Source organism: Talaromyces stipitatus, genomic scaffold (genome assembly GCF_000003125.1).
Source record: "Talaromyces stipitatus ATCC 10500 scf_1105507295541 genomic scaffold, whole genome shotgun sequence".
Taxonomy (NCBI): domain Eukaryota; kingdom Fungi; phylum Ascomycota; class Eurotiomycetes; order Eurotiales; family Trichocomaceae; genus Talaromyces; species Talaromyces stipitatus.
Window position 1 is genome coordinate 570,742 of NW_002990115.1, and position 14,772 is coordinate 585,513.

General features: G+C 48.1%; 4 protein-coding genes across 4 annotated transcripts, besides 1 other annotated feature; 1 reads left to right on the top strand and 3 right to left on the bottom strand.

Annotated features, from left to right (window-relative positions):
- Nucleotides 1-460: 460 nt before the first annotated feature.
- TSTA_025340 (beta-glucosidase, putative) lies at nt 461-3,548 on the bottom strand (the record flags this gene model as incomplete). The annotated part of the gene is made up of 3 exons (XM_002479606.1): nt 461-2,874; nt 2,927-3,089; nt 3,150-3,548. 3 exons carry the CDS (start codon nt 3,546-3,548, stop codon nt 506-508), a joined length of 2,931 nt encoding a protein of 976 aa, XP_002479651.1. The 3' UTR covers nt 461-505.
- Nucleotides 3,549-4,201: 653 nt separating this feature from the next.
- TSTA_025350 (mRNA-nucleus export ATPase (Elf1), putative) lies at nt 4,202-10,177 on the bottom strand (the record flags this gene model as incomplete). The annotated part of the gene is made up of 5 exons (XM_002479607.1): nt 4,202-7,577; nt 8,227-8,484; nt 8,537-8,960; nt 9,020-9,721; nt 9,781-10,177. The coding sequence occupies 5 exons, from the start codon at nt 10,175-10,177 to the stop codon at nt 4,202-4,204; spliced, it is 5,157 nt and encodes a 1,718-aa protein (XP_002479652.1).
- Nucleotides 8,062-8,085: a sequence feature (AT_rich).
- A 534-nt stretch (nt 10,178-10,711) lies between the features above and the next one.
- Nucleotides 10,712-12,901, top strand: TSTA_025360 (citrate synthase Cit1, putative). The gene is made up of 3 exons (XM_002479608.1): nt 10,712-10,920; nt 10,991-12,142; nt 12,199-12,901. The coding sequence occupies exons 1-3, from the start codon at nt 10,873-10,875 to the stop codon at nt 12,400-12,402; spliced, it is 1,404 nt and encodes a 467-aa protein (XP_002479653.1). The 5' UTR covers nt 10,712-10,872; the 3' UTR covers nt 12,403-12,901.
- Nucleotides 12,642-14,643, bottom strand: TSTA_025370 (very-long-chain acyl-CoA synthetase family protein (CefD1), putative; the record flags this gene model as incomplete). The annotated part of the gene is made up of 3 exons (XM_002479609.1): nt 12,642-14,374; nt 14,437-14,574; nt 14,634-14,643. The coding sequence occupies 3 exons, from the start codon at nt 14,641-14,643 to the stop codon at nt 12,642-12,644; spliced, it is 1,881 nt and encodes a 626-aa protein (XP_002479654.1).
- Between the last annotated feature and the right edge of the window lie 129 nt (nt 14,644-14,772).

The following is a 14,772-nucleotide window of genomic DNA, read 5'->3' on the forward strand; positions in this document are numbered from 1 at the left end:
TCTGTGCGAAAAGCATCGAGGTGAAGTGGTGGAGGATGGTATGGAGGTATCTAGACTTAGTGGTGAGATTTCGAGAACGATTGTATGCCATGAGAATGCAATTTTCTGTGCGGCATGGTTGTTGGGCACTGGATACAATTTCTGAGTTATTCGTATTCTAAGATTCCACTAATATAGGCCTTGAAAACTTGTTGTTCTCCAGACATTTTCATCTGTTTAGATTCCGGATCGATCAATATCGCTAGTAGCTACTGGTGTCGCGCGAGCAAGTTTCGTAGGAGCCATGGTGATAGAGATAGAATAGAAAATAAGGGGCAGTGAGGTGAAGAGGGAAAGAAGAAAAGAGGGAAAGGAAAGAGATGGGAAGAAGTCCTGAGCAACAAGTCATGTGGCGTCATATACAAACCAACGTCCCGGAGATTATCAGAGAACGCATGAAGAATGGCAGATATGTACTCTATGTCAATTGAACAACTAATACGCCTGTATGTATACGATATGGATACTAATACCTCCCCTCCAGAATCATCGTCCTAGAACTATTCCCAAGTGCAATCGTAAATTGACCCGTCACCGGCATAACCCAATTCTGCCGACGAGTACTCCAATAACTCAGATCTTTACGCGTCAAGGCTAATTCGACCTTTTTCGTCTCTCCTGGAGCCAGCTTCACCTTGTCGAACCCGCGTAACACCCGTACAGGAAACTCTATATAATCACTGAAAGTGTCCTCCTCGTCTTTGACGTCATCCGGGAATGAGACATACATCTGGACTACTTCCTGTCCTGTACGGCTACCGGTATTGGTGACATTGGCAGTAACGACGACGAATGTCTCGTATAAAGACGGATTGCCGCCCTCGCCTCCGCCAGCAGGAGACAACATCTGCTTCGTCTTGTAGCCCTTGGGGAAGTCGAAGTGTCTTTTCTTGATTTCAGATAGATCAGAGAGATATGGATAGATGTATTTGTGCAATGCTCGGAAACCCGTGGGAAATAGTGCAGACCTAGCATCTGGTGTCTGCTGGCTGTACTCAGGCGGAGAAACAGGGGCTTTTGGTCGAGGTGACGGTAACGGCGACTTCTCTCTCACGGGAGATATGACCAGATCCGAATATTCAAATGTTGTATACGATATGCCATATCCAAATTCAAACCGTGGAGTAATGTTATGCTTGTCAAAATATCGATAGTCAATGAACAATCCGTCCGTATAGTTCACCTGTGGTACCAACGCGTTGGGGAAGTAGAGAATCTGCGCACTAGGACCGTAGTCCTCGATGCTCTTGCCGATGGTGTATGGGAGTCGTCCAGTAGCGTCGACCCTACCAAGCAAGACATCCGCCAGCGCGTTACCGCTTTCTTCCCCTGGAAGATGGGCAAGAACAACAGCCTTGATACGTGGGTGTTCAATCCAAGCCTCCACCACGACTGGGCCAACGGCGTGGATCACAACAATAGTATTTCCTGTATCACCGCCACAGCTATTCGCAACTCGTTGAATGTAAGCATCACCCTGCTTCTGAAGTAACAGATTGTTGCGGTCTGCTTTGACATCTTCCCATTTCAGATATCCTTCACCAGAATCCGAATTAGCAAACACGATGCACAGATCGTGGTCTGCAAGATCCTTATCCTCGTATTTATCAGTTGGATATCCGTGAAATTCCACCGTTGTCCCTTCAAAAGACTTTTGCAGTGCATCATATGGTGTAATCAGGTAAGGAAACTCAACGGCACCACTGCCCCAACCAGACGCCAAAGTGCCCTGATTACAGCTTCGATCAACGCAGAAATTAGGGCCTTTGCCGATACCTGCATCTTCACCAAATAAACCCACGCGGTATGGTTTATCAAGGCTCAGAGGAAGAATACCGCCTTCATTCTTCACAAGCACGGTTCCCTCAGCGGCAACCCGTCGAGCTGTAATGCTATGGGCACTCTCGCCGCTACCTTGAACATCAATGAATTGATTAACTCTTCCCGTGGCTGGATCACCTGAACCTTCATATAAATGACCATACTCCTCATTGGTCCACGAGGAAAAATTGGGAGAAGTCGGGTTATCTCCAGGTTCGTTTTGTCCCAATTGATACCAAGCTGCTACGATACGCGTCACCATATCATTGAGACGCTCCATGGGCATGGTCCCATTGAGCACCGCGATTGTCAGCTGCTTGCCCCAAAACGACTTGCCATCTGCCCATGTAGCGCCATCACCGGGCATAGACATATCCAAACCTGCAAGAGCACTTATCACTCCTGAGCGCTGCGCAAGCCAGTCCGATTGCACGAAGCCCTGAAATCCCAACTCGTCTTTCAGTATACCATTCAGAAGCTTGCTATTCCCACATGCATATGAATTATTGACCATCTGATACGAACACATCACACTGGCCACATTGGCACGAATACTTTCTGCAAACGGCCAAATGAAAACCTCATGTAGCGTTCGGTCATCGACGTTCGAAGAAATTGCATCCGGTATAATCCATTCACGACCCTGGCGGAAATGTTCCTGTTCGTTCATAACGAAATGTTTTGCTGTCGCCATCACGCCAGTCCGCTGAATGCCTCGAATGGTATCCGCAGCTGCAATAGCACTAAGGACGGGGTCGGGCGAAAAGCCCTCCCAATTTCTACCACCGGCTGGCGCTATTCCCAGGGGTCCCATTGAAGGACCCAAAAGTACATTCACGCCCTTTGCACGAGCCTCTGTACCCAGTAGATAACCACGTTCTTCGATCAGCGATCGATTCCATGTTGCCGCAGTTGTCAAACCAGCTGGGAAGGCAGTAATATGGTCGGCGAAGCGAATACCCAAGGGGCCATCTTGTAGACAGAGAGAGGGGAATCCGGAATCAATCGCAGGCCCTGCGTAGTTCTATTAACTGTCTCTTCGAGATGCATGCTTGCTAGGACATACCTGTATTCCCAACACACAACCCCATTGACCAACCCACTCCAGTCGTAACATTGACCTTCTCAAGCAGCGTCATATTCTGTACCATCGCTTTCGCTTTCTGATAACTATGAGCCCATGTCTCCGAAGTACCACCCCTCGGTGACGGATACCACGGCGGGGATTCCTGACAACAATCCATAAGCATTCATCCACTTTCTCCTTCACAAAAGCGTAAAGAACTCACATAAACTTTATCTCCCCAAAAGAACTTCCTAATACTGCGCTGATAAGCAATCAAAGGCAAAAAGATAAAAATAAGACCCGCGGCCGCGACAAGACATAGACGATATCGAACAATAAAATTTTTGAGTGTAATCAGCCGTCTGCGATATTTGCGTCTTTTGGAGAGCTGCTGTTTCTTTTTGTCTCTGTTCTTGCGATTCAATGGGGCGACCACTGCGCCGTCGTCGTTTTCATCGTCGTCCATTATTTCATCTTCGTGGGATGAGAGGTCTGATACATCGATGGGGTCTAATTGATGCCAGTTATGTTGATGCTGAGTAGAAGAATGAGAGTTGCAATCTGAGTATTCTTCGCCAGTGCTGTCCTGGCGTGGAACTGGTTGATATTTTGAGTCTGCCATTTTGGTGGGTACGACAGACAGTGAAGGAAGGCGCTACTCAAGGAAAGAATGGGCGTCCATGCAGTATATATTCTGCCGGTAGATACCTATATATCAAGGATATGTCCAAGTATTCTTTTCTTTCTAAATGATAATGGTGGCGAAACATATGGTGGATGGATAAGTTGGGTTGGTGTTGACGTTTAAAATGCGACCAGTTAGGCTTATCTTATCGAGCACTGATGATCCAATCGGCTATATTTGCCCCTGGAATTTTATACGATCTACAACTCTGGAATATTAGGGGTTACAGTTCCAATTTTTGTACCTGATTATAGGCTAGGTATATAAACTATTGAATTTTTAGGAAAGAATCTCTTATATATCGAGGGAGTGACAAGGTTGGCATGTATCGATAGAAATAGCATTCGCAGATGCAAAAAAGATATATATACGCAGAATTATTATATCGAGAATGAGCAATGTCCACTATCATTCAAAAAGAAAAAAAGAAGCAAAACGCCATTCCAGTCTATAAATCAAGAACCATGCATCGAATACCTCTATCATGAACAATGTATCTCATCAAGAATCGTCACAAATGAAAAGAAAAGTGCAACACATAGATACAATCAAAGCCCCAGATTCTATTTTGCTGTCATGAGTTGAATAGTTTACTCCTCATCATCAGTATCGACAGGCTTGGGAGTACCCTTTGGCGAATTGAGCCACTCAATATGACGAAGGCGACGACGAACCTCACGCTCTTTCTGCTGGGCGCGAGTAAGCTTCTTCTTCTTTCGGGCCTTGAATTTCAATTCGCCGGTGTCCTCGGCGCCAGAGTTGACGGCCGACGGTGCAGCACTGGATACTGCAGAGCTAGCCACGGTGCTGGGAACAGTGCTGTTGGGAGCTGGTGAGCCGGGCTGGCTATCTTCGAATCGGTCAGTGGCCACGGCGGTGCTGGTGCGGTGGGTGACACGACCATCGGCGATGTGAATTTGTTCAGGACACAAGGCACCGACGAATTCTTCGTTGTGGGAAATCATGACCACGCCACCCTTGTAATCGCGAATGGCGACGGCTAAACCTCCTAGGGAGTCTCGGTCCAAGAAGTTGGTAGGCTCGTCGAGCACCAACAAGTGAGGGTTGTTCCACATGGCACCGGCCAAAACGACCTTGACTTTCTGACCACCTGATAATCCAGATATTTGGTTGTGGTTGGCAATCTCTGGGTCTAGACCGACGTCTTCAAAGTGCTTGGCGATCACCTTGGGCTCGAGGATACGGTAACCGAGACCTTCACGAGATGCTTCATGATCGTCGAATTCTTGGACAAGTTTGGAGAAGCCCAATTCGGTCAAGGTCTCGCGGGAGATCATGGTGTTGAATTTGGGAAGTAGCCCAACCCATTTGACCTCATACTGGAAAGACTTCTTCCACTTCTGTCGACCCATGAGAGCTTCAATGCGTCGTGGGCCTCTGCCGTCTCCAAGATCGACGGGCTTCTCCATCTGCTCACGCTCTTCATCGGTTAGGATACGAGTCTGTTTGAGGTACACCTCGCGATCGTCGCCATTGGCATATCGCCATTGCAAATATTGGTTTGGCGTCTTTTCAAGATGCATTTCAACGTGCTCGAGTGCGTGTTGTTTGATATATCCGATACGAAGGTTAGGATGCTTCTCGACGCGACCGCTCTGGGGAACCGTTTCTCCGGTCAGAAGCTTGATAAATGTCGACTTTCCGGCACCATTACCTCCGATGATAGCGGTACGGGAAGACAGAGATAGTGTGATAGACGCATCTTGAATAGAAGGCTTGCTGGCTCCAGGGTATGTGTATGTGCAGTTAGTCATACGGAGAATGGCTTTAGTCTGCGACTTGATGCCGGTAAGAATTCCGGGAGGCGGGAACTTGAACTGCACGTTGGATGCCGAAAGAGTGTAATAACTCTTACCCTCCGGCTTGACCTTGACAAAGTCTGCCAGGTTACCTTTGTAGCATACCAACTTCTTGTTCTCGTAATGGTAGATATCTGTGCAGACTTCATCCAAGAATCCGGAATCGTGACTGACAATCAAACTGGTGATATCGGTGTGAGCCTTGAGGTATTCTTGCAGCCATTTGACGTTAGCGACGTCAAGATGGTTAGTCGGTTCGTCGAGCAGGAGAACATCGGCTTTCATGAGCATGGCACGAGCAAGAGCGAGTTTCATCTTCCAACCACCAGATAACGAACCGACTTTCTGTGACTGACGACCTTCAGGACCAGCAGTGAAACCGAATTCGCTCAAGACAGTGGAAATCTCTTCTTTGCTGACATTCTGGAGCTCGGGGTCATGGGCACAGTATTCGAGGATACTAAGCTCAGCGCTCTCGCCTTGATTGTGTTCAACAAAACAAGTCCGCAAAACTTCCTTAGGAGGGAAACCTTCGAGCTTTCCACTGGCAATACTGCGCATCAGAGTAGATTTACCAGCGCCATTGCGGCCGCAGAGACCATAGCGATGTCCCTTTAACAAGCGAAGATTGGTGTGAGACAAAAGAAGCATACCACCGTAGGCGAGGGAGAAGTCGGCGTTGACGATTTCAACCTCACCGTCATCCTCTTGGACAGGAGCACCGAACTTGCGCTGGTCTTCTTCGAAAAAATGGTCGTGAACTTCGGAAGCAACAGCGTCGTTTTGGCCATCCTGGATAAGAGCGGCGAGATAAGGTCCAACACATCCTGGAATACGGTCAAGCATTCTGACATTGACGTCCTCACGAACCATGTCCGCAATATATGACTTAACAAGGTCGAAGAAGGTTGCTTCTTCTGGCCGGGCTGGGCCGCCGTGAGCGACAATCTTACCGTCTAGAACCTTCAATACATCGTCGGAGGTAGTCTTTACAACAGCACCGTCAGCGACGGTTCCGTTATCATCGCCCATTGCCTTCTTGATGACATCCAAGGCCCTGCCAGCCAGTTCGCGAACTTCGGGAAGTGAAGCACGATCCTGTACGGCCTGAACACCAGGCCTGAGCTTGGGAAGGAAGGTTCTGGCCTCAGTAGGATCGTGCACTAGTTTAGTCAAGTTCTCTACAACCACAACGGTTTGACGGAGAACTTCCTGGGAAGTTGTGGGTGTGTTGAGTGATCGTTCCAAAAGAGGAGTCAACAGGGCGAGGACGGGCGAGGTGACAATGGCAACGAAAGTGGTCTGCGAAAGAGCATGAATTGTTTTCTGCAAACTTTCCGAGGAAGGCTTCTCCATGGCGGTGATGAGGAGTGGGATACGAGGAATAACGTCTTCATTAGTAATGAGAGTGGTAACAGCTGTCATGGTCTTGATTGCTTGTTTGGCAACTTCATTCTTCAAATCGTGCATGCCAGACTCAACAACCGGAATGACATCCTTCAAAGTGTTACCCAACGCCTCACGAAGCAAGTCCTTCTGTCTCTCTTCCTCTTTAGTACCAGTGCCCATCTTGGCTTTGTTGGCCATCTTTTCCAGCAGGGCATAAGCGCCTACTGCACCCTGCCACTTGCCGGAGCTTTTGCCCAAATAACGGAGCACAGCGGGAAGGAGAGCGTTGACGATGGATTCAGGCTTCAACCCGGCGAACAGTGCATCGACGGCGTATTGGGCAGCATCGCGAACGACAGCTCCTTTGTCGGCTAGAGCATCCAAAGCGATATTCAAGACGCCACCATCCTGGATAAGGAACACCACCTCACTTAGCGAATCTTTTCGGGGGAATTGTTCGAACAAAGCGCCGAGGATGAGCATTGCGCTCTCTCTTTTCGCCCCATCCTTCTTATCAGCGGCGGCTTTTTTGATTTGTGGGAGGATATTATAGGCGTGGATACCGCGATATCCGACGGAGTTGATCAAAAGGTTCGTAAGGGCATAAGAAGCGTCCAGTGATTCTTGCGAGGTTTTGGCAGAGAAAATAGTATGGACGAGAGAGGAAACCTCCTCCTCGGTCGGCGGAACAGAGGAGGGAGTTTTGGACACTGCAATCGGCGTGGATGACATCTCGGTGGAGGAAAGATGAGGCATTCTATAAAATCGAAAAGAAACAAAATGCGGGTATATGTGAAATCGATATGAGATCGTCTATATTGATCGAGCGAGAAAAGTTTGGTGTCGATGATGCCCAGCCAGAGCCCCTTAGGCAGCTGCCTGCCTGTACGCGGCGAATATATGTACAAAAACCGGCAACAGATAGAAAAGTAACGAATTTGCGAGAATGAAGAGCCGAGTAGAAGCCTTCAACTCAAGCTTCAGTCCGTTAGAACGGAGAGATAAAAGAAGCAGGAGATGACTAGAGAAAAAAAAAAATTAATCAACGCGGGGCTGCCCGAGACTTTTTTTCTTCATTCTTGTTTGGGTCTTTTATCTTAGCGGGCCATGTGAAATCGGTGGCGGTGTCGTCCAATCAGAGTGTGATATTTATCAGGCTTATCAATCTATTGGTTGAGATTGCTTCACTAGCCACATGTCTCCTGATTGGTCAGATACGGTATGCTTCTGCTTAAGCCTTCAAAAAAAAATAATAATAATAAATACTGAATGAATTCCTATAACGCCATGCTTCAATGCAATATATAACAGATATTTTCTACGGCAAACATACATCGATGCCAAACATGCCTAAAAGCCTGTCATATTGTCAGTAGATGGAACATTGTCGACATTGTTGGGCTAACATACCTGTTTCCGTGTTTCCTTCACCCATGCTCTTGCTGCTACTGCTGCCACTCTGGATAGACCCGAGAATACCATCCATATATGAAGCACCACTCCATTTCTGATGCGTAAGGACATCTACGCCGAGCTCTTTTTCGCGGGATTGCACGAGTCGCACATAGGCAAGCATACCCTCGTCTTTGAAAGCGCGAGAGAGCTCTGTAGTGATCGTGGCATTTGTATGCAGACCAGCGAGAGAGATCAACTGGAGAACGAAACTGAACACAATATTAGCGACGATTCATAGAACATATCATAGTTTGGTCTTACCCATGCTTGGCAATGTCCCAGATGAATGATTTCAAAGTTTCCTCAGTGAATCCCTGGGCCATCCAGTTGAATGACGGGCTAAGGTTATAGACGAATTTCTTGCCCGGGAAGAATTGGTGCACATCGGCAGCAAGCTTAGCAGCTTTCTCGACATTGGCATTTCCGGTTTCAACCCAGAGAAGATCAGCATAAGGAGCGAACTCCTTGGCTCGCTTGGTGGCTGCGGGGAAGCCAGCCTTGTAGTGATAGTAGCCTTCGCGTGTGCGAGGGACATCGCATGACCAGACAACTGGTTTGTCGGTAAGGGAGTTGGCAAGATCGCGGCGCTTTGTTAGGGACAGGTTAGGATTGGCCGTGACCTGGCTCCAGTATGTGTTGATAGCATCCTGAGATGCACCTTGGGCTTTCAAATGGGCATCGACAGCTGGAATCCGTTAGACTTGTGATGACGAACATACGAGCAAGGAGGGATAATGGGCTTACCCTCATCAAGTGTAACAAGCTTATGACTCTTAACCCATTTGCTTTCAAAAGCATCAATCTCGGCGCCAGAAACACCGTCAGCTTCCATAGCCTGAAGGGTCTCGGACAACGGTTCAACGTCTTCAGTCACGCCAAGAATGAATTCGTGGTCGCGAACATCGACCGCACTGCTGATAAGCTTCCCACTTTCTGCGTCTGATCGAGCAATAACGAGAGTCTCCGTACCCATCAGATCCCACTGGAAGCGAGCGGCAACTAAACGGTTAATATGCTCACCAACTGGCACAAGGACTTTGCCAGCTAAATGACCACACTTCTTTCCACCGTGTAGCTGATCCTCAAAATGCACAGCGGCAGCACCTTTTTCTGCAAAGAGCTTCGCAAGCTTGATCACAGCAGAAAGCCCCCCATGGCCCATATCACCATCGGCAATGATGGGCCGCAAGTAATCAACATACGGTGTCTCTTTGCGCTGCTCAGGGCTTAATTTCCGTCGAGCGTCCCAATTTTTGCGATCATGTAGCTGCTGTGCCTTGAAAAGTCTCTCCACCTGGTTGGGAACTGTGTTATAAGGATAATCGCCGAAATCGGGAGACACTTCATTTGTAGTCGTCAAGAGAGAGGAACACGCCCAACCGGAAATATACAAGACTTCCTGATTGGGGGCTTGTTGTGTCATTTGCACCGGATCGATGGCGCCCACTGGGACAGCAGTTAGTCCCATATATAAGATTAAAATAAGAGGATGGATTTTAACTTACTTGTATGAACTGGCTTGCCCTCTGCAGCTCGTTCATTCAGCAAATTGAACAACTTTCTGGCCATAATTGAGCTTGGATATGTCTGCTGCAGTGCTCCGCGCTTGCTGACAATATCCGCCGCGCTATATGGACGTCGGATACCCTTATAACGAGGAGTCTTCCACCAGGCCTCCACCTCTTTGACTTGTTCTTCAAACAGCGCATTCTCAGCATCTCCCACTTTCTCTGTTGTGGACAATAATTGGAAGGAGTCCGAAGGAAGGGATGTCGATACCGGGGGAATGACTTGTGGTAGCGACGAGGACATTCGGAGAAAGCTATATACTGGGGCTCTGGAAGTGACGATTGCTGGTCGGAAAGGCCGTCGAGGCATTCGACGAGTAACGCTGCGAATCATGGCCAATACAATAGGAGTGATTTCAAAATTGTATGTCTGTTTGAGCTCGAGGTTTTCTGGGGTAAGATGTGGTGTTGTAGAGACTTATTTGGCTCGCGTGTGGCGCACTGCTTGATGCGAAGTCGGACTAAGCATGAGCATCCACCTAATCTCAAATTATCTGTACACTGGTAATGCGCGCAATTTGACAGCCAAATAAGGTATGTCAGTAACCGATAGTCAGACTCGAGAGAATGTTGGTACAGCGATATTCGGTCCTGCGGGCCACAGTTCCGCAGATGCCGTCATATGCGGAAAGGAAAGACCTCGGCTTGTATGGTTATTTTTGTATGGGAGAACAGCTCCCCCCCGCGGCCAGCCGACGGAGCAACGGGAGACTGTTACACTCTGTGTATGGCTGTAATTTATTTTTTGTATGGGGGTGTCTGTATGTGTTCTGTATGTAACAATACACTTTACGCCTCAGGCATGCAGGGCACTGTTTGTCTGGATATTACCTCTGCGCATGTCTGTTATTTTCTTTTTCCTACTTCTATCACGACTCATCTTTCCGCCTGAACTTATTTTGTCCCATCTCTTGTTGAGCTGTGACTGTGATCATTTTAACAAGCTATCGTGACTCTTCTCCTCTCAACCCCGGATTACTTGACGACACCCCGCATTCTCCAGATTAACTGGCGTCTCACACATCAACCATGTTGTCGTCAACCAGAACAACTTTCCATGCCCTGAAGTTGGGTCAGGTATGTTACCAATCCACAACATCTCAGATTTTTCTTTTGTGGTCAACAGCTAATACAAGCAAATTTATAGCCCCTCTCCCGCCCATTGACCGTATTTACCCGCGGCTATGCCACAGCTGAGCCAGATCTCAAAACCACTCTGAAAGAAGTTATCCCCGAGAAGAGAGAGCTTCTCGCAAAAGTCAAGGCTCGTGGAGACGAAGTCATCGGAGATGTAAAGATTTCCAACGTCATTGGTGGCATGCGTGGCCTCAAAGCCATGATCTGGGAAGGTTCAGTTCTCGATGCCAACGAGGGAATTCGTTTCCACGGTCGTACAATTAAGGACTGCCAAAAGGAGCTTCCCAAAGGAACTTCAGGCACTGAAATGCTTCCAGAAGCTATGTTCTGGCTCTTGTTGACTGGAAAAATCCCTACAACGACACAAATTCGTGCCTTTTCTCGTGAACTGGCTGAGAAATCGTACCTTCCTCAGCATATTTTGGACCTTTTCAAGTCCTTCCCCAAGGACATGCACCCCATGACTCAACTCGCTGTCGCCGTTGGAGCTCTCAACACCGAGTCCAAGTTCGCCAAGGCTTATGAGAAGGGTCTGCCCAAGGCTGATTACTGGGAGCCCACTTTCGACGACAGCATTTCGCTGCTGGCAAAGATCCCTCGTGTCGCTGCTCTCGTCTTCCGTTCCAATGAAATCGATGCAGTCGCCAACCAGAAACTTGATGTGACTCAGGACTGGTCCTACAACTTTGCCGAGCTCCTTGGAAAAGGAGGCAAGGAGAACGAGGACTTCCACGATCTTCTCCGTTTGTACCTCGCTCTGCACGGTGATCACGAAGGTGGCAACGTCTCTGCCCACGCTACTCACCTCGTTGGCAGTGCCCTCAGCGATCCTTTCCTCAGCTACAGCGCTGGTTTGCTAGGACTCGCTGGTCCTCTTCACGGTCTTGCTGCGCAAGAGGTGCTCCGCTGGATCCTGGCTATGCAGGAAGAAATTGGCACCAAATTCACCGACAAGGATGTAGAGGATTACCTCTGGTCTACTCTCAAGTCTGGTCGTGTTGTTCCTGGATACGGACACGGTGTTTTGCGTAAACCCGATCCTCGTTTTGAAGCTCTCATGGACTATGCTGCTACTCGTCCTGATGTCCTTGCAAACCCGGTCTTCCAACTCGTCAAGAAGAACTCTGAGATTGCACCAGGCGTGTTGACCAAGCACGGAAAGGTATGTCTTCTCTCTCCTATCTTTTATTTTCAAAATTTAGTACTAATGAAAAATAGACTAAAAACCCTCACCCCAATGTCGACGCTGCTTCCGGCGTGCTCTTCCACCACTACGGCTTCCATCAACCTCTCTACTACACTGTGACATTCGGTGTAAGCCGTGCTTTGGGTCCTTTGGCCCAACTCATCTGGAGCCGAGCCTTGGGCCTGCCTATAGAGCGTCCCAAGTCCATCAACCTTTTGGGTCTTGTTGGAAAGTAAGCATTCGCAGTAGGTTTACAGTCGAGTATAGACTTGAATCGCTGCCAAATGTACTAGCTGTGTAACTTCGTCAAAATCGAGCTGAGCATGTGTACGAAAGACTTGATGATATTTCCTTGTTTTTTATTTTCTCTTTTCTTGCGAGGAGCCTGTTTTGAACATAGAGAATTGAATTTACGATAACTATTCTCCCTCCATTTATATATATATATCGACGTAAATAGATACAACAGAGAGAATTACAATCTCGCCTCCTTCGCAACAAGCAAATCCCACTCCCTCTGCCCAAAATCAACATACTCATCTCCAGCCGGACTCAACCACAACAACCGATCATTCGCCCCTTCAACATCCTTCGTACCTTTTAAGGCAGGATCAACCCCTTCCTGTCTCAACGGTACCTTGTTTTGTTTATTATTATGCGTATGTCTTGCACCTTTCCTCGTGACTCTTAAAAACACCGGAACCGCATATCGCGGCAACTTCTCACAAACAAACCTCGCAAATGTCTTCCAATCAAACTCGGTTTCTCTCACCGATAAATCGAGTGCAGCACATCCAGCCCTCCCCTCGTGATTGGGGACAAGGACGCCGTATACATTCGCCTCCGTGACACCGGGATAGCGACCTATGGTTTCTGCGACTTCGGCTGTAGAGACATTTTCGCTTTTCCAGCGAAATGTATCCCCCAAGCGATCTATGAAATACCATCTTCCGTCGGATGTGCGCCGTAGTGCATCACCAGACCGGTAGTACAAATCCCCCTTTCTGAAAACGTCCTGTGCAAATTTCTTGGATGTTGCAGTGTTATTCTTCCAGTACCCCTGGAAAGCTTCCTTGCTCGGAACCGCAACCAGAATTTCACCACCTTCTTCGTAGGCTTGGCGTTTTGCGAATCCCGTTTTTGGGTCCCGCCATATATCACCTGTCTCGTGATCGATGGCGACGGGGATGTATTGATTTTGGTAATGTAGTCGAAGTAATAGACCATGATGTCCGACTGCGCCGGTAGTAAACGGGCCACGATTGACGTTCATCAATCCGAGCATTCCCTCGGTGCTATTGAAGAATTCATTGATTTCTTGAACTCCGAATCGTTGCTGGAATCGTTCCCAGACGTCGGGTCTCAAGCCGTTACCTAACATACCGTATATCTTGTGCTCCTTATCCTGGGGAGAGGGCGGATTGTTGAGGAGGTATCGGACCGTTTCGCCAACGTATATGAACCATGTAGACTCTGAGTCGCGCACATCATTCCAGAAATTACTCGCGCTGAACTTGCGCCCAATTGCGATTGAGGTGCCGCTAACGAGTCGTGCCAAAGACCAGATTGCGCCTGTGCCGTGATAGAGTGGCATACAGCAATACCATCGATCTTGCGTTGGACGGGCTACACTGGCACCAGCATAGAAACGACTAGTCGTAAAAGCGCATCCTTTAGGAAGACCGGTCGTACCAGAGGTATAAATCAGCATCAACGGAAACGACGGCTTAACATTCAATCGATACTTTTCATCCGGTGTCGATCTCGGAAACTCCCCGGCCTTTTGCATCACCTCACTGAGCGACAGGATGGTAATATTCAGGTCATTCTCAAGAATCGGACGCACAGATTCAATTCGTTCACGACATTCAGCGTCGTCATCGACAATTACGAATGCGGAATTGGGTACTTTGAGACAGTGGGTTAATCCGTCCCCGTTCAGGTTGTAGTTTATCCCTGCGGGAGCGCATCCGATGCTCATGAGGGCCAGCCAGATGAAAATGAATTCGGGACTATTCATCAGGTAAACTGCTACTAGCTGCTCTGGCTGGACACCGATAGAGAGGAAATAATGGGCTAGTTGAGATGAGATCTCGAGTGTCTCGCGATATGTGTAGGATCGTTCGCGGGACCATATAGCAACTTTATCCGGGTATTTGGTGGCGGTGTCTTCGAAGAGGAAGAAGATGTTTAGACGGGCATTGGCGACTGCATTCGCCCATTAGCATGCTTCATCCCGTTCTTTTATTTGAGCGAAAGGGGAGAGATACTGGCTCGTTTTACGGCCCATTCGCCGGATTTGACGGTCCAGATATTTTTGATATCGTTGGATATATGCCATTTAGCGTTTATATACGCTGCTGCTGTTGCTGTACCTGCAACAGCTGCAGCGACTAAGGGTGCTGTTACTATTGAGGAAGATTGTCAGTACAACCTGACGGGGTCGGTTCGGTCTGATTTAGCATACCTTGGTTCATTTCAGGTTGCACTGTTCCGTCCGAATCAAAATATAAGTTGTCGTCCAAATATATAGAAAAGAATGACCAATTGAATAAAGAAACAGTCAATCCCTCAGATCGGAATATACATATCACTTCAACTTTAAA

Excerpts from the sequence above, each read along its gene's own strand:
- TSTA_025360 (XM_002479608.1), top strand. The coding sequence starts at position 10,873 with ATGTTGTCGTCAACCAGAACAACTTTCCATGCCCTGAAGTTGGGTCAG. Across the intron at positions 10,921-10,990 it reads ATGCCCTGAAGTTGGGTCAG|CCCCTCTCCCGCCCATTGAC; the intron begins GTATGTTACCAA and ends GCAAATTTATAG. Across the intron at positions 12,143-12,198 it reads TGTTGACCAAGCACGGAAAG|ACTAAAAACCCTCACCCCAA; the intron begins GTATGTCTTCTC and ends AATGAAAAATAG.